General features: G+C 43.9%; 1 protein-coding gene across 4 annotated transcripts; it reads left to right on the forward strand.

Annotated features, from left to right (window-relative positions):
- The first annotated feature begins 7,235 nt into the window (after window positions 1-7,235).
- rrbp1b (ribosome binding protein 1b) lies at window positions 7,236-23,657 on the forward strand. 4 transcript variants are annotated; one of them, XM_053676504.1, is made up of 28 exons: window positions 7,236-7,362; window positions 12,418-14,127; window positions 14,464-14,612; window positions 15,010-15,132; window positions 15,867-16,019; window positions 16,145-16,263; window positions 16,584-16,737; window positions 16,931-17,069; window positions 17,154-17,308; window positions 17,393-17,430; window positions 17,533-17,605; window positions 17,794-17,910; window positions 18,040-18,156; window positions 18,250-18,284; window positions 18,391-18,478; window positions 18,643-18,744; window positions 18,909-19,001; window positions 19,110-19,199; window positions 19,327-19,419; window positions 19,523-19,594; window positions 19,717-19,809; window positions 19,948-20,031; window positions 20,276-20,341; window positions 21,375-21,458; window positions 21,562-21,642; window positions 21,736-21,891; window positions 23,015-23,036; window positions 23,112-23,657. In XM_053676504.1, coding segments are annotated over exons 2-28 (4,173 nt in total). In that variant the 5' UTR covers window positions 7,236-7,362; window positions 12,418-12,452; the 3' UTR covers window positions 23,114-23,657. The 4 variants fall into 4 exon arrangements, with proteins under 4 accessions (XP_053532479.1, XP_053532480.1, XP_053532478.1 ...); XM_053676505.1 differs by lacking the exon at window positions 23,015-23,036 and having other exon boundaries at window positions 21,736-21,946; XM_053676503.1 differs by lacking the exon at window positions 23,015-23,036.
- Window positions 23,658-24,823: the final 1,166 nt, after the last annotated feature.

Consider the following 24,823-nt stretch of genomic DNA (forward strand, 5'->3'; position numbering starts at 1 on the left):
ATAAACAGAGTGCACTACGTACCAGTGGTATTGAACACAGTAGACAGCGTGCCTACGTAGGGAGTGAGTATCCATTTGGAAAAGAGCCTCAATGTTGTTCTTCGGCTGTTTTGTCGGAGCGAGGGATGATTAACGCCCCCATCAGGCCTGGAGCGGATACACGTGAGGGGAAATTAGACTTTTAAACTTTTTTATTTATTTATTTACTGCAGTGTTTATTTGTTTGTTTTTACTAAACGATTAAGGGTGTTCAATGAAAAATATCACTAGTTGAATTCTTTTAAATTCTTGCCAGAACCGTACACAATTACAGCCCAGCTACACCATACCCCATAGTGACCGGGTGACCTGATGGTGCCTTCACTGGCTCCTCGAGTTGCTGTTGAGTCGTGCACTGTGTAGCTAGTGGACTAGTCTGATTCCACTATAAGTGGGGAAAAAAAAGTCCACTTATAAGTCTGATGTCAAAATATAAGTGACTACAATAATTAGCAAACAATCACCCACCACTGAAACGGTGAAATATAATAATAATTTAAAAAATCATAACCCCAAAATGAAACATCTTAGTATGTTAAAATACTGTAAATAAAGTGTGTGTGTGATTCTACCTACACATGTTCCTCAGCTTCTCCATTTTCCCAATGTACAAACTGCACCTCTAACATTATCTAGTTAGACCAATTATTTAAAAAAATATTTTTTTTCTAACATTTCCTCAAAAAGAAAGTACTTAACGCACCCAGCAACTGCTGAAACTTTTCTTTCCTTTGCAATGATGAAAGATGAAAGGTCTATGGGTTCATCCACGATGATTCAAATCAGTGATGGTGAGAGTGAACTGCATGTAGAAGATGTACTTCGTTTACTCTGCCTTGGCGCGAGAGTAAAGATCAGAAACTCGAGGATCGAAAATAGTTTCCGAGGCCTCCGTTTGTAATTACGACTTTTAGGTTGGGAACTCGTATTTGCCGTGATTACGACGCCACATGAAAGCAGCCTCGTGCAGCCTTCCAAGTGGTTGCTGAAGATGGATGAGTGAATGAATGAATGAAGAACCCATCACGACCACTAAAAATGTTCCACGGCTCAAGCTCAGCTTTTTTTTCGAAGCTGTGCAACATTTCAGCCTGGAAATAGTGTTCTTTACTCTAATTCCAATAACACGTGATGTCTCAGTCCGACAAGATGGCGGAAAATTCATTCCCTAGGTGTTTTTAGGGTCGAGCTTGGAATACCGAGTGTACACGAAGAACGTGACGACCATTAGCTACGTTTCCGTCCACATATTTATATGCGAATTTTGGGACATCGCAAAATCAATTAACCTAGATGTGAACAAAATCTGCATAATTAAAAAAAAACCCCACACACATGCACTCAATTGTGGCGGGTAATTGTTTTTATACGATAAGAAGACGTGCGCATAAACGGCGATGGAATTACTGAATAAATTCCTCGATGCGCCGCCTAAAAGGTCACGTGACTTTGCCTCAACAAATCATGTGATTGGATAATTGTGAAAAAAAAAAGAAGAAATATTCATAACTTGCGCCAGTTTCCCCCGGAAGTGACGTGTTTGCTCTCTCGAACACGTGAGATGGAAACGGTGTTTGATCCGCAAAGGTTTAGTGCGATATTTGCGATAAATTCGGATGTAAACATAGCTAATTCCTGTTGGTCGGATGTTTACATATAGTTTATCTGGTCTCTTATTAACAGCGTTCAGAATTCTGTTCAGAATCTCGTGTTCCTCCGTTTTTAATTTTCTGTTTTGACTTCAGTTTGTACTTGTTGACCGTCTGCACACATATATTTATTCTTTATTATATTTCTGAGGTTGCCATGACCCCGTATGTTTCCCTTTATCACACCCTCAAGGTTCTAGTTTCTGATTTCCTGACACTCGAGGATAAACTGGTCTGAGGCTGTTTTATGTTGCACCTGCAGTCCAGTCACCTCGTTTAACCCTGCCTTCACTCCTCCTTTATTTGTTCGATGTGATCCTTTAGCAATAAGAAGTAGATCATCTGAAATCTGCGATTTGTAGGTCAGTCTGTTACTTGAATCGGTTTTGTATCGGATTCATTGAACATATACTCTCGCTCTCGCTCTCTCTCTGTCTGTCTCTCTTTCTTTTTATGGCATAATAAACACCTTTTTGATTGAGCTTCTGGAGTCTCTCAGCTCTTCTACAGGGTGGAGTGTTCTGAACAGCTGGTAAAATGCTTGTTTGTGCTCTCTCGCTCTCAGTCTTTCTCGCCCTGGTGTTGCGGTGAGCGAGAGGCAGAACCAGTGAAGGACACGATGTTCTCAACCTGTGTGTGTGTGTGCATGTGCACACGTGTGGTCTCGTGAATATTTATGCAAAATCCTAACACGTACTAAATGATGCTCGTGACCTTTGACTCCTTACTTGCCACTTGTACGTTTCCTCATAATGTTTGTGTGTATAAAGAGAAAAGCTGAAGTTGATGATGAAATTAAATACTTAATTAAACACACTCGCATCCATTTGTTTCTCAGGGTTATTACATAAGGTTAGACTCTTTTTTTTTTTTTAATCTGCATTGCCCGCTTCAATAAATTTACTTCAGTTGAGGCCGAAGACGAAAACTACAGCATCCTTTACACTGTATTCCACTGTGCTGCGATTCAGTTTGAACAGGAAAAACAAAATGGCCGCTTTTCCTCTATCACTTGCTGAAATCTCTTGATGGATGGATAGTGTTTCAAACTTCTTCTTTTTTTTTTTTTTGGAATCTCATACTGTTCTGAAAATGTTCCACAAAACAAAACAATGTTTAGAAGTTTGTTTTTAAGTTTGTTGACTTTTCTGTTTCGGAAGAACTCTTCACACGTGCTAGCTCTGCAGCTATAATAAAATAAGTATTGGATGAGAAATGGCTGAGAGAAAATGGCCTTTAAAAAAATAAAAGTGTGTTGTGGAGGGGAAAGAAAAAAACAAGTTGTCAAAGCCGTGCTCCCCAATAGCCTCTCATCTATAGAAGAAAAAAAAACAAAAACCCTTCACAGCTAGTTACCTAGCATGGACCAGCTAAGCTAGCATCGGTCCACGTTGAGCACGATGGAATTTATGCTACGCTAAGCTGTAGACTAATGTAGAGTAATGTAATACACACTTTCAAGTCGTGAGGCGACCCGAGTGCCTGCCAGCAGGAGCAGAGACGGTGTGCGAGTGTCAATATTGTGCGAATGTGAACCAGCAGTGAGCGTATGAAGCTACAAAGCTGAGCAAATAGTAACGCTGTCTCTTTGAAAGACGTGCAAACGCTTCCCTTCCTTCAAGTTTTCTTTTCTGTTCAGGCCACAGAACCCCCACATGGCCCGAAGGTGTGCGTGTTTGTTTTGGGTGTGGGGGAGACAAAAAAATGCGTATGGGATTGTGTGTGTGTGTGTGTAAGCAGAAGGTTTCTGACAGAGTACTTATGTTGAAATGCATAATGTTTACCTGATAAACTAACGTGCGTTTCCATTTGCACCATCTCAAGAACCAATAGAACAGCATTGACATAGGGCACACACACACACACACACACACACACACACACATGTATATGGCACACAATAGTTTACACAGTAGTATTCAAGGACCTCTAGTTGCTGGAACTGTTTGTTCTGCGTGTGTGCGTGTGTGTGTGTGTGTGTGTGTGTGAGAGAGAGCACACTTTCATTTCACTGTTATATAATTTTATTAGTGCACTACAAGCAGTCCTGTTCACTAAACCCAATCACTAATTGGATTCTATTCCAACTCTACAGAAGTAAAACTCTATTATAACTCACTCCCTCATTCATTCACTTGCTCACAGACGGCATCATAATTCCTCAAATTCACAATTACTCATTCGTTCACGAGCTCGCTCATTCAACCTGTCACTCCAGTTCACTCACTTGCCCAAAATTCACACCCAGAAACCCATTCACGCATTTTATTCACGTACGCTTTCATACATCGAAAGAACAATGCACATCGGTTCGCTTACTCATTCATTCATTCACCCACTCACTCCAAAATTCACTCCTATAAACTTTATTCAGTCTGATTCCCTCTTTAATGTCACTCAATAACACGTCATTCATTCATTCAGCACAGAATAACCCAAACTCATACATTCATTCATTCATTCATTTACTCACTTGCATGCATTTCACTTCACACATTATTCAATCATTTACTCAGTCTCATTCAGACTCCCAGGCTCGTTCACTCATTCACCCAACATGTGTTCAGTAAAATTCATTTCACTTCATACACTTTGTTTCACTCATTCACACACTTGTTTACTCATTTCCGCCTAATTTACTCAGTAACTCACCCATTCACTTATATTCATTTGACCTCACACTTACCTAAACCCACTCACAACCTGCCACACAAATACGCACCTGATCGCACCATCCGTTCATCCATTCACCCGCTTACTCATTCAACCTCAAACACCGTCAATAATTCACTCTTTCACTCACTCCTCTGTAACTCACCATTCACTCACATGTTTACACACACAGAGTTTAGTTTAACCTCACAGGCTGTCATGCCAATTTAGGCATTCACTCTCTGTTCACTCTTAGTAACTTACTCATTCATTCATTCACTCACTTTAAATTCAACTCGCAGGCTGTCACATCAGTTCAGGCTTTCACTCACTCCACAATCACGCAGTAACTTACCCATTCATTCATTCACTCACTCACTCGACAATCACTCAGTGACTTACCCATTCATTTACTCATTCATTCAACCTCAAACACCATCAATAATTCACTCATTCACTCACTCACTCACTCACTCCACAATCACTCAGTAACTCACCCATTCATTCACTCACTCACTCACTCACTCCACAATCACTCAGTAACTCACCCATTCATTCACTCACTCACTCAACAATCACTCAGTGACTTACCCATTCATTTACTCATTCATTCAACCTCAAACAACATCAATAATTCATTCATTCATTCACTCACTCACTCACTCCACAATCACTCAGTAACTCACCCATTCATTCACTCATTCATTCAACCTCAAACACCATCAATAATTCACTCATTCACTCACTCCACGGTCACTCAGTTACTCACCCATTCATTCACTCACTCACCCATCCAACCTCAAACACCATAGTAATTCACTCTTTCACTAATTCATTCACTCACTCCACAATCACTCAGTAGCTCACCCATTCATTAACTCACTCACTCATTCATTCAACCTCAAACACCATCACTAATTCACTCTTTCACTCACTCCACAGTCACTCAGTAACTCACCCATTCATTCACTCCCTCTACAATCACTCTCACCCATTCACTCACTCATTCATTCAACTTCATACACTGTCAACAATTTACTCTTTCACTCACCCCTCTATAACTCATCATTCACTCATCCATTTACACACACAGCTTAGTTTAACCTCACAGACTTTCATGCCAATTCACTCAGTTCAGTCACTCAGTAACTCACCCATTCATTCACTCACTTAGCTTAAATTCAGCCTCCAACACTGTCACTAATTCACTCTTTCATTCACTCCTCTATAACTCGCCATTCCATTCACTCGTCCATTTACACTCTTTGTCATGTCAGCCATTCATTCACTCCACAACCACTCAGCAACTCACCCATTCATTCACTCACTGAGTTTCAATTCAACTCACATGCTGTCACATGAATTCAGTCATTCACTCACTCTTTCACTTACTCACCTTAAATTTAATTCACGGGCTGTCACATCTAATATCATTCACTCACTAAACCATCATCCATCCATCCATCTAGGCATCATCCATCCATCCATCCATTCATTCACCTCAAGGTCTGTCCTCATTATGGAGCCACAGAGGTCCTGCTCTGGTAGAAGTTTAAGCAGAAACAAGAAAGAAATATATAATACGATGGTAGAGAGATTAGGGATTTGGGCGGCACAGTCCTGCAGTGGCCAACATCACAACCTCACAGCTCCAGTGTCCTCGGTTCAATCCCGAGGTCAGGTCACTGTCTGTGTAGAGTTTTGCACGTTTTCCACACGTCAAAAAGTAAGCAGTCTCTGATGGTCAGTTGCCTTTTTTGAACTGCTCTCCCAATTAACAGGAAACCCATTGTTACAGCAGCGTCCTGCCTTCAGCTCATTCTCAATCATTTCTTCCTCTCATTTGTTTACTCGTTCCGCTTCTCGTATTGACTTGACCTGAATTCTTAGCTCCTTCACTTCACGTTCACTCACCATAAAATGGAGCTCCCTGCAGGACAATGATTAACCTGATTAAGTGCTCCCGTGTTTACTTTCGTCTCTTGACAAACCGTGCTTGTCTGACATTCAGGAAGCAAACAAACCTTGCGGCACGGATGTATGGACGTACGTTGGTGTGGGTGGCCTCAAGAAAGGGTGGGACACTGCGTCCATAAAGCATTGAAATGACAGCAAGCTGCCCTCGTGACCTATGTGAACTTTGAACCCCAAAGTTTTGACGACAAACAGCAGGTTAGCTATCAGAATCCAACCTAGCTCAAGGTGCAAACGAGAGGTGTAATAATCCCATGAGGAAAACTGCTTCAGCTAGAAATACCTTTGCATGTTCTCCATCATGCCCCCCCCCCACCCCCCCCCCCCCCCACCGGAAGGATGGGAATCCATCATAGTTAGTCCCTACATAGATAGGAATATCTACCTTGTGCAGACATTTAGCTGGTGCACGTGCTTTGTATTATGTTTAGCTTTTATTAAACATATTCTATTTACTGAGGTTAAGATTTAGGTATTAATTAGCTGCTTTAGTAATTATGTCAGTGGAAAGTGTGTGTAGGTTGGGGGGGGGGGGGGTTTCTAGAGGAAGGCGGGGATGAAGGGGACATCGACCCTGACCCCTAAAAGTGATGACGAGTCCTTAGTGCTCGCGCTCCTTTCCCAGGCTGCCCCTCGAAAATGAATCACGCGCAGATCAAACTCAGAAACTTCCAGAGGAAAAAAACTATTAAGAGTCATAAAATTAAATCCAAACTCTTTTTTTCTTTTTCTTTTTCACATTTTCGCGTTAACACTTTCCCCAGACATTCCATCACCATTCATTGAGCTGCTGTAAGGACAACCCCCTCTTTTTTTCCCCCTCTCTCTCTCTCTCTTTCTCCCCCTTTTTCGCCTCAACGCTCTTGCGGACTTGCCCGAACGTGATTCGTCGATCGCACCTTGATTGACGCCGTTTTCAGCCAATCAGCTCTCGAGAAGCCTCTCCGTTGTCCAGCCCACACCTCGGGCGCGTTGCCAACTCACAGAAAGTGCCACGACTCCAGACTCAGCGGCTGTTCCGAGTCAGTGAAAAAACGTCGGACGTCGGGTAAGCTTCACGTCCCCCTTTTTTTTCATTTAAATCCTGTTTTTATTACGTAAAAAAAGTAGCCTGTTTAAAGTTATGAGCGGTGAAAAGTCAAGCTTAACTTGTGTTTTGTTGGAAATGTATCGACACTCTGTACCGCTCTTTTGGGAATCTGTCTCCTGACTCTTTTTCTTCTTCTTCTTCTTCTTCTTCTTCTCTCGCTAACTTTACCTCAACTTTCCCTACTTCTTCTCAGGTTTACTGAATTAAATAACTCGTGTATGGGAAAGTTTGTCACTTTTTGGTACTTTCTGGACTGTTGTAATGTTTTACTCTGTACTCTGAAAGCGTGGAAAAACAGCAAAGTTGCTCCAAATGCTTAGATTTCTTCTTCTTTAAGTTACTTTTGTTTTGTTTGTTTGTTTGTTTGTTTGTTTGTTTGGGGGTAATGAATTGCAGTTAAAATGCTTATCCCAGGCCTTTAGGTTTCCACGGGTTGTTTCAGAAGTTCCTCACATCCATTTGTACACGTTTCACTATCTAGAAGTGGAAACTGTGCCCCCTTTCATCAGCAGGTAATTAGGCTGCAGATCTGGAAAGGAGTCAAAAGGCAAAGGATGTTAGTTGATACACAACTAACAGTTATGTTTGTTTATTTATTTTGATTTTATTTCATTTTAAAGTGCACCTATTACGGTTTTGAAACGTGCTTAATTTTGTTTTAAAGGTCTCAGACGATAGATTTAGATGCATCCGAGGTCAAAAAACACTTTAACATGCTCATCATTTTAAATTGCAGCATTACCTTTTTTTTCTTTTTCTTCTCCTCCCCTCAGTTTCACAAATGATTAGTTCTATAGGATTCATTCTAAACTCCTCCTTTCAGAGAGCATACTCAGCTCTGATTGGTCAGATGCCCCAGTCTGTTGTGATGGGTCCAATGCTGTCTGCGAGCAGCCGATGAAGACCAGAGGCGGGGCTTTTGTTACAAACCTACGTGGATTAGTACAGGAAGTGCGACGGTTCAGCTGTTCAGAAACGTTTCCTTCTTTTGCGAGTCCGTAACTCTGTTGTCGTGATTTAAAAAAAAAAAAAAAAAACTTTGCAGACTTTTTACATTCACAAACAGCTACGTATATAATGATATGAAAGGTAATATTTTAAAAACCGTAATTGGTGCACTTTAATATATATATTTTTTTTGATTATTGTTTTTTTCAGTCTTTCACAGGTAAGGTTTTTTTAAAATAGCAATATTTCACCAATCTCTAACACAACACACGATGATGATGATCATGATGATCCATCCATTTGTACGTCTATCCATCCATCCCTCATTGCCAGCACAGTAGTGACCTTTCCACTTCAGTAACCAGGGATGACACACTTATAGTACATCTTTTTCTCAGCATGCTCTCATCATCATCATCATCATCATCATCGTTATTATAGATTCTGTCTAGTTCTCGCTAAGTGACCGGGCGTTCGAAGTGAAATAGGATTCAATACCTAAAAAAAAAAAAAAACTAATTTGATTTAAAGAAAGTCCAGGAAGCTCAAGAAGCTCTTGATAAATGAAGTCCTGTTATATAGTCCTTGTAATTTCTCTTACTGTAGAAGAGGCCGGGGGGGGTAGTTGAGGAGCGATGTTGTGCTACACAGTGGTTTAACTGCCAGAGCTCAAGCAGTAGGACGTTTGCGATTGGAGATTAGAGAGCTTTAGTGTCGTTCTATACTGTCCGTAAACAAGAAATATTGTTGTCCGTGGCCTTGGTGAAAAAGTTGAAACGCTGGAGAGGTGCGTACACGTTTATGTAGAACAGTATACGCCACACATCGTGAAAAGAGAGGCACAATCGACGTTGCGTGGCAGGCGTGTCGTCGGACGAGTCGATGATGTTCAATTTAAAATGGCTGTTGTTGATTCCTTGTTTAGAACCGGGGCGGGACGGTGCGCCACAACCCGACTTGGTGTTTTATTCCTCGTGTACCACCACAATGTGGCATTTACATTAAAAAAAAAAAAAAAAACACACAAAAACATTTACAGAACACCGCATCATTACCTCTTATCCGTTTCACGTTGCAGAACGACTGCGGGACAAGTTCACTCCAGTTCTCACTTACGTTATAGCAGCTATAAACAGTTCCTTCACCAGCCTCACTCCTACTCACTCTCTCTCTCTCTCTCTCTCTCTCTCTCTCTCTCTCTCTCTCTCTCTCTCTCTCTCTCTCTCTCTCTCTCTCTCTCTCTCTCTCCCCTCTGTCCTGACAGTGTAAGGATTTTCAGTAGCTCCTATTCTAATGGCTCACGTTGCCATTTCTGAATAAATTCTTATTGTCATTTAATATGAACGCTGATCAGACCGGAGGGATTGTGTTATTTATCTATTCATTTATTTATTTTCCCCGTTTCTTTCCGTTTGTTGTATAAAACTGAAATAAAACACTTATCAATGCACCGTCTGTAACACCGCTCCGACCTGCACTGAGGCAGTAAGTAAACGAATACGGGTCTTGAGACCGTGAAGTACGACTGGCCGAGATCTCTCCTCACTCCTAAGAGGACATCGATACCGTCCCGCTTTTTCGAATGAAATCACGTCAACAGTTCGATGCGGTCGGTGCTGCGTTTCAACAGGTCGGTACTAATCTGACGTTCTGGCTTTCTGCCTACGGGCGAATGGAATTGCGCGTGCTTCTGTGAGTCGGACAGGAACGTGGCCCAAGCGGCAGGTGCACGGATGAAAAGGCAAGTTTCACGCCCTTGACTTGTGGAGAATGAAATCCTTCTTAGTTTCCTGATAAGGTAAGTTTGTCACGCCTCTGCCTTTCGCCTGATTAGATGGCCAAACTGTTTATCGAGAGTTTAGTTCATGCTCTTGCAGCGTAGTGATCCCTGAAGCTCGAACACTGCATTTGCTCGATAAAGGATCAGTGTTCAAAACGTTAAAGATGCGCGCACACGCTGTTCGACGTCCCGCGTTTTTACTCGCCACTTCAGGGGCGCTATTATATTTGTATTTCTATCTTGAGTGATAAGACTGTAGCTTTTGATTTCAGATTTCATGCTTGATTGGTGGCCCAATGTGTGCCCAGAGAACATCCCCCACACCGTTACACCACCACCAGCTTGAAGTGTTAAGACTCGAGAGGTCGGGGCCGTTGAGGCCAAATCGTGACCCTTCCATCAGCAGAACTTCCTGTGCTCACCGCAGCCTCAGATTCTATATACTGTATATTGGGTGAACCTCGCAGTGCAGCCAGTTGGACATAACTCGACTATTTTAGGGGGCTGAAATGAGACAGTTGTCATCGACTTCTGCCTCGCCAGACGCTGTTTAGATTGTGCAGGGAGACATGAGCCAATGTTCTCCACACTGTGCCAGCAACTAATCCGTGCACTTACCGTCTCTGAAAATAGGAGCGCGTACACAAATCGCCTCGGATTGAACCGCTTTTCCTCGCGAACCCGTCGGACTCGAGGAAACAAGGTTTCGTTCCAGAATCGAAGATCTTTCCAGTTGAGATTTGCCACGCATTCCAGTAAACCTGAAGCCCGAAACAGACGAATAAGAGTAATTCGCCTTTGATGCGTCTGCTATTGGAACGCAGCCATGCACCAGTGTGTCCAGGTTAACCTAATCCCAAAACAACCTTTTTAAAGCCGTTTTTATTGACTTAAGTTCCGTAACCACCCTGTCAGAAGCGTTCAACAAAACAGCCTGTTGGAAGCGTTTTGAGGCCAAATCCCAACATGGCAGAAATGAATGGGTGATAAAGAAAGCAAGTTGTAATCACACACTCGGGCCTTTAGGCTGTATTCCTAGTCGAGGAAAGATAAACTTTTCAAAATCAACCCCCAGTCCTCCTAATTTGGCATTCGTCAATGAATGGCAGCAGATTTTGTTGGAGGTAGATTTGTGTGTGTGAGATAATGATGGTGATCATGCTAATGCTCTTGGATTAAAGCCTGTTGAAGGTCTGCAATATTATCTCTGTTGTTAGATCTTTGCTTTTCTTTCAGGGAGTTCTCACTCAAGTGTCCACTCAGCATTTTGAAGGCATTTCTGTGTGTGTGTGTGTGTGTGTGTGTGTGTGAGTGTGAGAGAGAGAGAGAGAGAGAGAGAGAGAGAGAGAATATGTTTACGCAGTCCCTGTGGGTTCCCACTCATGCCTGAAGATGTAGGAATTCCAGCTTGTGCAAGCTTACCATCTTCATCGAATCGTTAATAAAGGGTTGTGTGTGTGTGTGTGTGTGTGTGTGTGTGTGTGTGTGTGTGTGTGTGTGTGTGTGGGGGGGGGGGGTGTCAGTATTGTTATAGCTACTGCTACTCCACACCATTTGCACAGGCGCCGGAGAGCCGTTTGGTGTGGAGCGGCACGCTCTTTGGACAGTGTTGCGTAACCTTTTCTCCAGCGGTCGAGACTTGGGAAGTTGCCGTGTTTAGATGAAAAGGCCTTTGAGACCGATAGGGTGTAAAGGAATGAGGCTAGACTGTCTAGATCTCCAGAACTCTTTACCTGAGTAGATAGCGGCGTAGGATTCCTGACCTTATAAGGACACGGTAAGTAAAGATAAGTAAGTAAGATGTTCACACGGCTGTGATAAATACAGGTGGGCAGAATGAAGTTCTCGCTCGCACTACACCTGGAAAAAGCAAAAGAGTTTCCACGTAGAAGCTGTTTTTATTTATTTGTTTGTTTGTTTGTTTGTGCATGGTGTGAATAGTGGGTTGTGACTGAACAAACAAAAATGCATAATAGACAGCACAACATTTTAAACAGGATGGCACGAAGGCTTCGTCCTGTCCATTTAAAAACATATAAATAATTTATTTTAAATGTCCAGACAAACAATGTTATGGAAAATACCTCCGTCCACACGAAAACATAAAAAGGATTTGTCTGTCATAAAGGTATTTGCTGTTTTATGTAGTCTTCCTTCATCACTTTGTTAGTAAAGCGTATACGCAAGTGTGTTTTGTTTTTTTTTTTTCTCAAAAAGCCATCTCTAATGTTCTTCGCCTCTAAAACTCAGACAGACTTCATAGACGGTGTTCCTCTATGTTTCAGAAACGGGATCTTCGGTGGAACAGGACTGAGCAAAGATGGATGTGTACGACCCTCAGACCCTCGGCATCATGGTGTTTGGCGGCTTCATGGTGGTTTCTGCTATCGGAATCGCCCTGGTCTCCACTCTTTCCATGAAGGAGACTTCTTATGAGGAAGCCCTGGCTAAGCAGCGCCGTGAACTGGCCATGGCTCAGCCCCAACGTGTGGACAAGAAGAAGAAGGCAGCGGAGAAGAAAAGCAAAGCCAAAAAGAAGGAGGAGAAGCCGAACGGGAAGCTTCCCGAACAGGAGGCACAGAACGACTCGGGCCATGAACCGGCTTCAGAAACTAGCGAACCAGAACCTGAATCTGAGCCTGAGGTCGCTGCTGCACCTGCGACTGTACCTGTACCTGTTGCTCCAGTGATCCCAGAGCCCAAAGCTGAGGTTGAGGTGGCAGTGACGAAGCCTGCTGTAGCAGCAGCCCCACCTGCACTTTCCCCAAAGGATAAGAAGAAGAGGAAGGTTGCGAAGGTGGAGCCAGCCCCTGCTAAACCTGTCGAAGTTGCCTCAGAGACCGTCACCAAAGCGCCGGCCCCTAAGAATGCCAAGGACTCCGCCTCTAAGGACTCAGCTGCCAAGAGTACAAAGGAACCTGTTGCTAAGGGTGCCAAAGAACATGGTGCTAAGGAAGCAACTCCTAAGGGGACCAAGGAACCTGTTGCTAAAGAAGCGGCTCCTAAAGGGACCAAGGAACCTGTTGCTAAAGAAGCGGCTCCTAAGGGGACCAAGGAACCTGTTGCTAAAGAAGCGGCTCCTAAGGGGACCAAGGAACCTGTTGCTAAAGAAGCGGCTCCTAAGGGGACCAAGGAACCTGTTGCTAAGCAAGTGGCTCCTAAGGTCACCAAGGAACCTGTTGCTAAAGAAGCGGCTCCTAAGGTCACCAAGGAACCTGTTGCTAAGGAAGCAGCTCCTAAGGGGACCAAGGAACCTGTTGCTAAAGAAGCGGCTCCTAAGGGGACCAAGGAACCTGTTGCTAAAGAAGCGGCTCCTAAGGGGACCAAGGAACCTGTTGCTAAAGAAGCGGCTCCTAAGGGGACCAAGGAACCTGTTGCTAAGCAAGCGGCTCCTAAGGGGACCAAGGAACCTGTTGCTAAGCAAGCGGCTCCTAAGGTCACCAAGGAACCTGTTGCTAAAGAAGCGGCTCCTAAGGTCACCAAGGAACCTGTTGCTAAGGAAGCAGCTCCTAAGGGAACCAAAGAACCTGTTGCTAAAGAAGCCGCTCCCAAGGGGACCAAAGAACCAGCTGCAAAGGTGGCAAAGGAAGCCATCACTAAAGAACAAGCCACAAAGGTTGCTAAGGAACCAAGTTCCAAGGGTACTCAAGAACCTGTCACCAAACAGCAAGTTGGAAAAGTTTCTAAAGAACCTGCTGCTAAGGAATCGGCCACTAAAGCCGCCAAGGAGCCTGTTCCTAAAGAATCAGCTGCTAAGGCAGTCAAGGAACCTGTCGGTAAGGAATCGGCTCCAAAGACTTCCAAAGAATCAGGAGCCAAGTCTGCAAAAGAATCAAATGTTAAAATGGCTAAGGAACCAGCTCCCAAGGGCGCCAAGCAGCCAGCTGTTGCTGTTGTGGCCGAGGTTGCCCCGGTGACGATTATTCCAGCAAAAGCTGAGCCACCCAAACCTGAAGCCTCTTCCAAGAAGAAGTCAAAAAAGAAGGCGGAGGCAGGTAGGTGCTGCAGATTAGAACTCGGAGCATACACGAATGAGATTAACAATGGATGAAGACCTGTAGGTACCGGTTTTGTTTGCGTAACACACCTATACTTTTGTTATTCAGTTGTAGCCTCAGCGATCGAGGTATGCTTTTTAAATTAGTCCTCCAGAGGCCACACACTATTTATTTATTTATTTATTTATTTACTTATTTATTTATTTATTTATTTATTTATTTAAGAAAAAAATTCCCAGGAACTTGGGCTGACTGCCAGAAGAATAAATGATTTTGGTTTTACTTGGAAAGGAACAACCATGTTCTCTCCATGTCTGTTCCATTTACCTGCAGCTGCTGCTGTGGATGTTGCAGATGTGCCCCTGCTGTTGCCGTTTAATACTCTGGTCTCCACCCTGAGCAGCTCCAGTTTCAGCGACTCGGAGACGCAGAAGCTTTTGGAGATCGTCAGCGACAAGGCGGGAGCCGACACATGGCAGCTGGTACAACCCCATTTCCTCTTCTGCACCCGTGTGTGTGTGTGTGTGTGTGTGTGTGTGTGTGTGTGTGTGTGTGTGTGTGTGTGTGTTTCCTCATTCCTCCGTCAGTGCCCCCTTACCCCCTGTTCCCTGCACTATCTACGTTTAGCTGGGATTTCACCTAAGATACATGTAGGCTGAGATTCTCCAAATTATATGCAGATTTAGGTAGTACGCTACAAAGCAACAAATCCAAACTATTGGCTTGAACGATTCCTCAGACCAATCCCGTGAAAGAAATACTGGACAGGTCACGCCCACAAGTGGGATTATTTTGCAGTGTAGCAGTTTACCTACAGTTCAGTTTCCTTTTGTCCCCTTCTACTTGTTTATCTTTGTTGCTCTCTCTCTCTGTCTCCAGGCATCTCAGAAAGGTGACCCCTTGGCAGCTCTGAAGAAGCAGCTGGAGGAGAAAGACAAGCTCCTGTCTGCTGAGCAGGAGAACGCCGCTGCGTCCAAGACGCGCATACGCGAGCTCACTAAGGTTTCAGTTCTTCCCTGTCTAAATCCCGATCAGTAATCTGCATTAAAAGCATATGCATGTCGAGTGAAAATCTTCTTCGGTGGGATGGGGGCAGGGATGCGAGTACTCGTACGTGCCAATACGGAGCATTTTAATTTGGTAGGACGAGCACCGAGTCCGTAGTTGAGATTGTAAATTCGTGTAAATCATGATTGACGCACGTAACACGATAACTGACTCGGTGTAAACCCCGCCTCGAGTCATGAATCAGGGCTTTAAATAAACTTAAAAAAGCAAACATTTTGTGACAGTCCTAAAAGCATTTGTAATCACCCGGAAGCAATAACTCTGCTTTGTTATGAGACGCTGTGAAGGAATCAGTCACACCCTGAGAGCACAGCCCTTCAGGCTCTTGTCAATCATGTGCGTATAATATAATAGAAGGTACACTGGCAGGAATGTAAATATAATAATAGCACACTGACGCACAATTCTCATTCTCTCTGCGCTTAACTGCATTGTTAGATGATGAGTTCTGTGTGTGTTCAGTTTTTCAGATGGAAATGGTCTACTTTTGCTGCAGCTGATGCTTGCTATATACAATGTGTGTGTATGTGTGTGTGTATATATGTATGTATGTATGTATATGTATGTGTGTGTGTGTGTGTGTGTGTGTGTGTGTGTGTGTGTGTGTGTGTGTACCGTTTCACGTTTGCGCTGGGATTCGATCGGTTTGTCCGTCCTGTGCCCCGCAGGAGTTAAACAGCGAGAAGAGCAAGATGGCTTCGGTGGAAACTCGGCTGAGCTCGGAGCTGAGCGCTCGCGAGCAGGAGATCGGCGCGCTGCACGCCCGCATGAAGGCTTCCTACGACGAACACACGCAGCAGACCCAGAAGCTCAACAGCAAGGTCAGGGTTTGTCCTATACAGCTTCTGTGGTTCTTTTAATGCGCGTAAGCCGTGAAACCGGAGCGGCGCGGCGTTGCGTTTATCCTCACCGTTTCGTTAACGATAGCGTTGCGTGCCTGTTCTAGATCCAGAGCCTGCAGGATCAGCTGGAGAACGGTCCCGCCGCCCAGCTGGCCCGCCTGCAGCAAGAAAACACCATCCTGAGAGATGCTCTGAACCAAGCCTCCAGCCTCACAGAGAGCATGTACATATACACTCACACACACGCACACACTCACTGTCTTTATGTATATGAAATGTACACTTAGCTCACTAATTTAAGAGCTATATTCGATAATTGTTTACGGAAGCGTATGAAGTCTTGGCGAATAATTGCAGCAGGATAAAGAATGAAAAACGGTAGACTTTGGGCAACTTGCCAGCTTTAGAAGTCTAGTGGTTTCTACGTTCTGGTCAGTTTAAACTGCGCTCGATCTTTGAGCTCTACTCAACATGAACTTCTCTTTAGAGTGTATGATAAGTGCTGTGTCTTGTAACTGTCCTCATTCTCTTAAACACACACAGGCAAAACGCTGAGCTGGTAAAGCTGCGCCAGGATGTTGTGCGTCTGGGCCGAGAGCTGAGCGAGCGCACAGACGCCCAACACGCCGAGGATGAGCGTCGGAAAGCGCTGGAATCCAAAATGGCCGCCACCGAGGAGCAGCTGGCGCAGGTCAAGGTACGTGAACGACCTCTGCCCTTTCAAGGAAGCTTGTCTTCTGTAATCTCCTTATGATTGTTAGTATTAGGGGGGTGGGGGGAGTGTTTACTCCAAGACCCCTGATTTGGGAACCTGTACTTGCCTAAGCTGCCTAATGGACGGGCTCCGCTGCGACCCGAATAAAAACGGGAACGTTTGCGTGCGTTCGCAGGCGGGGCGCGCGGAGGCCGAGCAGGCTCTGCAGCAGACGTTGGAGAAGGTCAAGACGGAGTTGCGTCAAGCGCAGAACGACGGCGCTACCCTGCAGGCTCAGCTGCAGCAAGCGCAACAGGAAGGCAGCCTGCTCAGCGGTCAGTGAATCTCCACTCTCTATTCGAGACATTTTTACCAGTGCATAATTTGTAATTCATGAATTATATTGCGTGCGTGTTCAGAGCTGCAGGAGCGTGTGCGTGGTACAGAGGCGGAGCTCAAGGACAGGTGTGCAGAGCTGGAGGCTGTGAAAGCTCAGCTCGTTCAGGTAGAGCAGGACGCACAGGAACAAGTCCTTGTGGAAGTACAGGCCCCACTGCAGTCTGCTGCACCGCAGGTATTTCACTCGGAGGGATTCATTAAAGCCGTAGATTTGCCGTAGGAAAAAGATTAAAGGTTACATAAACATGTTTGTGTGCAGGCGGAGAATTCTGAGGAACTGCAGCAGCTGAAGAACAGGTAAGTTTTAGTAGTATTGTACTGGTTCCCCCCCCCCCCCCCCCCCCCCCATAATAATTTTTTTTATTATATATTTTTTAATATTCTCTCTTTCTTTCTCAGTATAAAGGAGAAGGAGGATTTGGTCACGTCTCTAAAAGAACAACTTGAGAAGATGAAAACAAGTGCAGAGGAGGTATTGGACTAGTATAAGATGCGCGATTTCAGCGTCTTTGACGCTCACTTGGATTTACCAGAAAATACGTGTCACTGAGTGTTATGTTCTTATCAAGACGTCGTTGTTTTGTTTCTCTCGTTACTGCTGGGTCTGGGATTGGGATCTACTACGTGTATCATACGTGTGTGTGTGTGTGTTTGTTTCAGAAGGAGAGCTCGGTGCATCAGCTACAGGACAGTCTCGCACAGCGAGAGAGCAATGTCTCGGCGCTGGAGGAGGAGCTGAAGCAGATGAGGGAACAGACGGAGCAGCAGAAATCTACGGTAAGCTTTCCATCCTTGTTAGACACGCCCTTGTTGTTGTTGTTGTTATTATTTTTTTTTTTAATGATTTGAACAAGTAGGTTTTTTTTTTTTTTTTTTTTAATGAGTTCATTATTAACCCGAATTCAGACCGAGAGCTTGGTGCTGCAGCTGCAGGACAGCCTCGCGGCACGAGAGAACAACGTCTCGGCTCTGGAGGAGGAGCTGAAGCAGTTGAGAGAGGAGATGAAGCAGCAGGAGGAGGCGGTAAGAACGCTCGCTCCGTAACGTTTACGCTTGAGATCTCAAAAGCGCTCGAAAGTCTCCTCCGGCTCACACTGTCCTTGTCTTCGTTCGCAGGCCGAGATCGCAGAGGCCGAGCAGCCGTTTGAGAAGTGAGACTCTAGGACGCACATCCTGTTTGCGCAACCGCAGTAAAGAGAATTTATTTTATTTTATTTTAATTGCAGGGGGAATTAAAAAAAAAATCATGTTTTTCAGCTTGGAGAAAGACGCTCGCCTGATTACTCTGGAGGAGGAGCTCCAGCAGCTGAGGGGGCAGGTGGAGCAGACGAAGGCCGAGAGCAAGGTTAGCGTATGTGTGAGAGAGAACGTAAGAATCGAAGTTATCACATTATGCAAGGGGGGGGAAAAAAAACCATTCCTTTACATAATCATAGTGCATTTGGATTTGTTTGTTTTTTTTTCTTCTTCTTCTTCTTTTATTAACGTAATATTCGTGCGAACGTGTAGGAGCTTCAGGAGAAGAACGAACGGCAGCTCGACGTTCTCCGGTCGGAGACCAAGAACGCTCTCCAAACACTCTTTCCTCACATCGCCGTTGAAACCGAACAGGTAAAGGGACTGTCCCGTCCCAAATCGCTGTCGTCGTCATGGCAGCAGTGTAATCAGAAAAGGGTTGGGACGTCAGGAATTCTCAAGCGCAACATTAAAAGTTGAGGTACTAAATATCGTGTGTGTGTGTGTGTGTGTGTGTGTGTGTGTGTGTGTGTGTGTAGAGTAACTGGTTGGAGGCGTTCACACTCGAAGCACAGGAGACGCTCAGACACAGCCTACAGGAAGAGTCTGAAGAAAAAGACGCAGCACTGACAGTAAATAAACACACACACACAGCTCCTCCTGTACAATAGTACAGTTCCTGGCCTTGTTCACATTGTGTGTGTGTGTGTGTGTGTGTGTGTGTGTGTGTTGTCATACAGGACGCTCTACAGAAGTTAAAGGAAGCAGAGGAGAGTCAGAGTGCACTACATGTCCAATGTGAGCAGTACAGAGCCACCCTCAGTGAAACGGTACGACACACACACACACGCACACTTGCCTAATCATTTCCTGTCTGTGTAACGCCTAGTTACTCACTGGCTCTGGTAATGACACAGTGTATCCATTTTGTGTGTGTGTGTGCGCGCGTGTGTGTAGGAGGGCATACTGCAGGATTTGCAGAACAGTGTGCAGGACGGAGAGGCCACATGGAAGTCCAGGATCTCTGCGGTCGAGGAAGAGCGGCAGGCGGTAAACACACACATGCACCACGCACACAAACATTTTGGGGGGGGTATTTGTTTGAGGTCAAGACCATTCTTGTTGTTTAAATTCGTGTGTGTGTGTTTCCCAGGCCCTGGTTCAGTTGAAGGAGCTGGAGGAGACCGTGGAGGCACTGAGGTCCGAGAACCAAAGCACAGAACAGGTGGAGCTCAGTCATTTCCACAACACACATGTTTGTTGGTTTAGAGGTGAGGTAAAGAATCCAAGCAAAGAGACAAGAAACGAGTCAGCCTCCCTCTGTGTTTTTTTTCTTTTTCTTCGTAGCTAAAAGGGCAGGTGATGCTGCTCGAAGCACAGCTGGAGAAACAGCTGGAGTCAGTCAGCTTCAGCCAGAGCTGTGCTGAGGAGGTGGAGAAGGTGATGCTCGACATTCGCACTCACTCCACCCCGAAGTGTCGCAGATTAAAGAATCACCGTTTATGATTTGTTTGTGTTTAACGGGTATCCTTTTTTTTTTTTTTTTTTTTTTTTTTTTTTTTTTTTGCTCTCTTCCAGCTAAAGACATTGTTAACAGCCACTCGGAGTCAGCTAGAGGCGGCCCAATCAGACGCTCAGAAACAGCGCACCGAGCTCTCAGCGGTAAGGCTCGCACATACATTTATTATTATTATTATTATTATTATTATTTATTTGTATTCATTTTTTTTACTTACTTAATTTATTTTTTACATGAAACTATCGACCTGCTGTAAGAAAAAACTGACACACTCATCTCGCTATAGCAACCAAGCTCCCAAATACATGAGAAGAGAGCTGTGTGGGTGGGTGTGGTCAGGGACGGAGGGCGGGGCTTTGTGTTTGAGTGATTTGCTGTGCATTACAGGTCAGACAGCAACTGCAGGCAGTGACCGAGCACACGCAGAGCAACGAGGACACGCAGCCCAGCCAGGTCAGGCTGGGGGAATGTACTGTTGCAGCTCAGCTCTGTCTGTCTGTGTGTGTGTGTGTGTGTGTGTGTGTGTGTGTGTGTGTGTGTGTGTGTGTGTGTGTGTGTGTGTGTTGTGACTGAGAGAACATAGACCGTGGCTTTTGCTAATGCCTAGTTACCTTTTTTAACCGTGAGTCTGTTTCCGTGGCGTATCTTCCAGAGGTCGACCGATTCAGCGGATTTTACCCGCCGATAACCGATTAATCAACCGATTCGTTTTTAAAAATCGATACTGAATGAAAAACACAACGCTCAAAGTCAAACATTGCAGAACTTTATTACAAAAATAAACATGACTGACTGTAGCATGAAAATGTACTTATTTATTTAATGAAATGAATATATACATTCAAACTGAACCGAAAAATAACACTCCAAGTAACAAGTGAAAAAAGAGACATCCAAAATTAATTAAAACAAAATTTTTTAAAGTAATTTTTATTTCACCTCTAGAGGCCGCTGTCGTTACTCAGAACGCCTCTAGAGGCGAAATTAAAAACTACCGCTGACAATTTTTTTTTTTTTTTTTCTTCAACCAACCCTGTTGGAGTGGATTTTGGCCAATAACCGATAGCAAAACCGATCAATCGGTCGACCTCTAGTATCGTCTGTCTTTGGTCAGGGTTGTGCTAAACGGGGCTTATGCTGGAAGAGAGTACGCATGTGCCGATTATCAGCTACACCGTCACCTTCAGCACGCGATATCCTTACGAACAGTCGATCCACAAACTCTTTTATACCGTAGCTTTTACATTTTGGTCAGAAGGAGTTTTAAAACTAAATTCTATAACAGCTCAGATTGGAGTTCCAGCTGCAAGGCACATCACATCGGCACATGTCTAACCCGAGCGCATGCTGCGTTGGATTTTGAAAGCTGCTGCACGGTGTGTTCGCTAACCTCTTCGCCGAGATTCCTGCGACTGCTGCATCGCTCCTTCCCCCTTTGACCGTTACGTAAAGTTCTTTTCCTCTGACCTTTGACCTCTCGCGGCAGGCTCGGGCACAGCTGGAGCAGGCAGAAGTCCGACTGCAGACAGAGGCCAGCGTGCGCAAGCAGGCGGAGCACAACTACGGCCAGGTAACAGTCGATTATCAGTCAGCAAACGGTACTTGTATATTGTATTACAGGCACAATATTTTCTACTAAAGTGTGTGTGTGTATACGTGTGTTTATCTTGTAGGCGCAGAAGTGTGTGATCGACCTGGAGGCTCAGGTGGAGGAGCTGAAGACTACAGGAGAAGGAGCCACCACTGAGCTCAAGGTTTTTCCCTCACACATTTTAAGCACCACATCATCATCATCTTCCCCCAGCAGCAGACTGACCCTGCATGCGTGTGTGTGTTTGTTTAAATAGGAGAGGTTGGAGAAGGAGGTGAAGCTGACGCAGGAGCTCGCAGAGACCTCGGCGACACTCGAGCAGAAACTGAGCGCCGCTCAGGAGGACCTGACCAAAGAGAAAGAGGTGGTGAAAAGCCTGCAGGAGCAGCTACAGGAAAAAGTGCAGCAGCAGGTGCTGTTCTCTTCCCAGTGACCTCTGAGTCTGTTTAGGCTGCCAGTTCATTTTGGTAACTAATCAGCTGTCAATCACACACGTCTGATTTCACATCTCGATTCGCCTTTGCTCTGCTGGTGCTACGGCTACTTTTTTATATTTATTTATTTATTTATTTATTTATTTACTTACTTACTTACTTACTTACTTACCTATCTATCTATCTATCTATCTATCTATCTATTTATTTATTTATTTTATTTATTTTTTCAAATTAATTTTCAACAGTTTAGTGTCTTCAGCTAAACTGAGCTCAGGAATGGAGCGGGTGCATTTCATATCCAGGATGTTAGTTTTTCCATTTGTAGTCGGTTCATTCGTTATCATTTCCACGGACCTCCTTTAACACACATTTATTTATGATTAGGCTCGTTATCCACGCATGTACACAATGATCATTGATGATTGGAGCCACTGAGCGTCCTACCGACGGCTGGTCCGAGTCGAGGATTTTGACACCATTTACGCTAAATACAGTCAAAGATATATCTTTTAGTGTTGGATGTTGAGTTTGCTCTTTTTAATTTCGTTCTTTTAAAAAAAGAATGAACGTCGTACTTCGAGTACAAATCCGACGAAATCCTCTGAATCGGTTTCACCTTCAAAACTCGGGCCACGCCTCCTACCGACGTGCGTCCGAGACGCCGCCTCGCCCCGAAGCCGAGCATGCGATAATCCTTGATGGATGTCGTACAGCTTGAGGGATCAGACTGACGAACGACCAAACAAAAAAAAAAGGTGCAGCCCCTGTTCGCAAGTTGTGATAGAACAGGATCATCATACTCAACGTCACACACACACGCACACACGATTTTCCAGTTTGTCCCACTTTGTGAAGTTGATCAGCCTGTCCGCAGCTTCAGCTGCTCCACTCTGTGTACACCTCCAGAAACCCCACCCAAGTTGCACCACCCGAGTCTTTTGACTTTTAACCCTTAACCCAGTCACACTGCCATCCCTTATTATTTTTTTTTAAACCAGCATATAGAGCGCGCACACAAAAGATGGGCGTTCACATGCAGGGACTTCGAGTTCAAACAGATTAACACATTGTACTTTTTTTTTTTTCTCTCGCCCACAGGCGTCTAGACCACCATTGTTGTGTAAGGATGTTCACATGTAATATGATGTACATAAGGTGTAAAAATGAATAATTTCATGTTTCCGTGTGTCTCCAGGAAGGAGAAGAGCTGAAGGAAGGAACCTCTGTGTGACGTCTCGGCAGGAAGGAGGAGAAGCCGAACCACCCCAAAAAACAAAACCCACAAAAAGCCTTAATTTTTTTTTCTTTGTTCTTGTCTCTGTAATCGTTTGTATACTGTATTAAGAGGAGCACAAAGGGAGGATGGGAGTGACACCGGGGTCCAAACACAAGTTTAATGACTGATTTATATTTTTAGTGGAATTCTTCTTTACATGTGGTCTATTATTATTATTATTATTATTATTATTATTATTATTATTATTTTTATTAGAGTTTTTTTTTTCCGACAACGTCCAAGACTCTTCACATTCCTCCGACTGTCAGTGTTACGAAGAAAGGGCAAAGTGCATGTGCGTCAGACGCACGCTCCTGTGCAATCACTTACAAAAGACTGTCCTTCACGTGGAAGTGAAGAGAAGGAACATTTCACCTTACAGCGATGCAATACAGCCCCTTACACTACTTGTAGTCGGCTGCTGACCAAATGTGATTTAAAATTAAATAAACATTTAAGAGATTATTTGGTTATAATGCTTTTTTTCCCTCCTTTGTGTTTATCGAGATGAGACTTTCTTTTTTCTTGTTTGCCCAAGTCGGATTATTCCATAAAGGTTTTCAGATGATCTACAAACACTTATATTTCTGAGAGAGGTGGGGGGTGATGGGTAATGTTGCTTTGACTATAAGTGCACCTTTCCCCAAGCGCTGTTGAATTCTTGATTCTGATTGGTCAGAAGGTGCTGATTTTAACTTTCTACAACAGCAGCTCTGACTGTAGGTCAGACTCTAGACCACATCACAGGTTTATATTAATGCGCTTAGTCTATTCACTGCAGTTGATCTGGCAAAGTTTACTGTAAGGAAATGTTTATGTAACAACCAAGGATGGAGTCTCCAGTGTCTGCGCTTGTGTAAAAAGCATTTAAAAAAAAATTAAAAAAAAAAAAAAAAAAAAGGGTTTCTTTTTAAATATAAGGATTTTTTATTCACTCCCCCTCTCCTTACCTTCCACTTGTTTATCATGGACTGTGCAGTTCCCATTAAAATGTGGGATGTTGTTTACATGCTCCTGATTTTACTTCGATAAATCTCCAGATTGTATTTATAAACAAAATGATATATTGCTAAGGTCTCCAAGTTTGTTTATTATATCCGTATTGAGGGGTATAGGTTATTTAGTTCCACATACCGACCACTCTTATGGAGGCCTTAGAGTGCATACGCTTGAATTTTATTAAATTTTTTCTTCCTCTATTAAATCTAATTTTATTTTATGTTGCTTTTATTTTATATTTGCTGTGATTGTCCGTCATGTATATTTCCTAGCCACGCTAATTAATTAAACTTTTGATGATTTACTGCTTTTTAATTTGAGTAAATTGTGTACAATATTTATATATTTAATTAGCATGTTAAGAAAGGTAACAATAGTAATGCGTTATATTAATAATTATAAGTATATATTTGTTTTTACATTTTTGTCATGTCATTTGAACGTAATGTGCCTTTATTCAAACTTTTATCTTAAAACATCTAACCGGAAATCCGTGCTTTTACGTTGCGGACGCTTCGCACACATTCAATACCCACCAACGCCCCACCTTTTTTTAAATACCGCTTACTGTTCTAGGATTGGCTGATTTTGTGGACGTGGAAACCCCGCCAATCAGCGAGCTCGCAGTATCA

The sequence above is a fragment of the Ictalurus punctatus genome, chromosome 27 (genome assembly GCF_001660625.3).
Source record: "Ictalurus punctatus breed USDA103 chromosome 27, Coco_2.0, whole genome shotgun sequence".
Classification (NCBI taxonomy): Eukaryota; Metazoa; Chordata; class Actinopteri; order Siluriformes; family Ictaluridae; genus Ictalurus; species Ictalurus punctatus.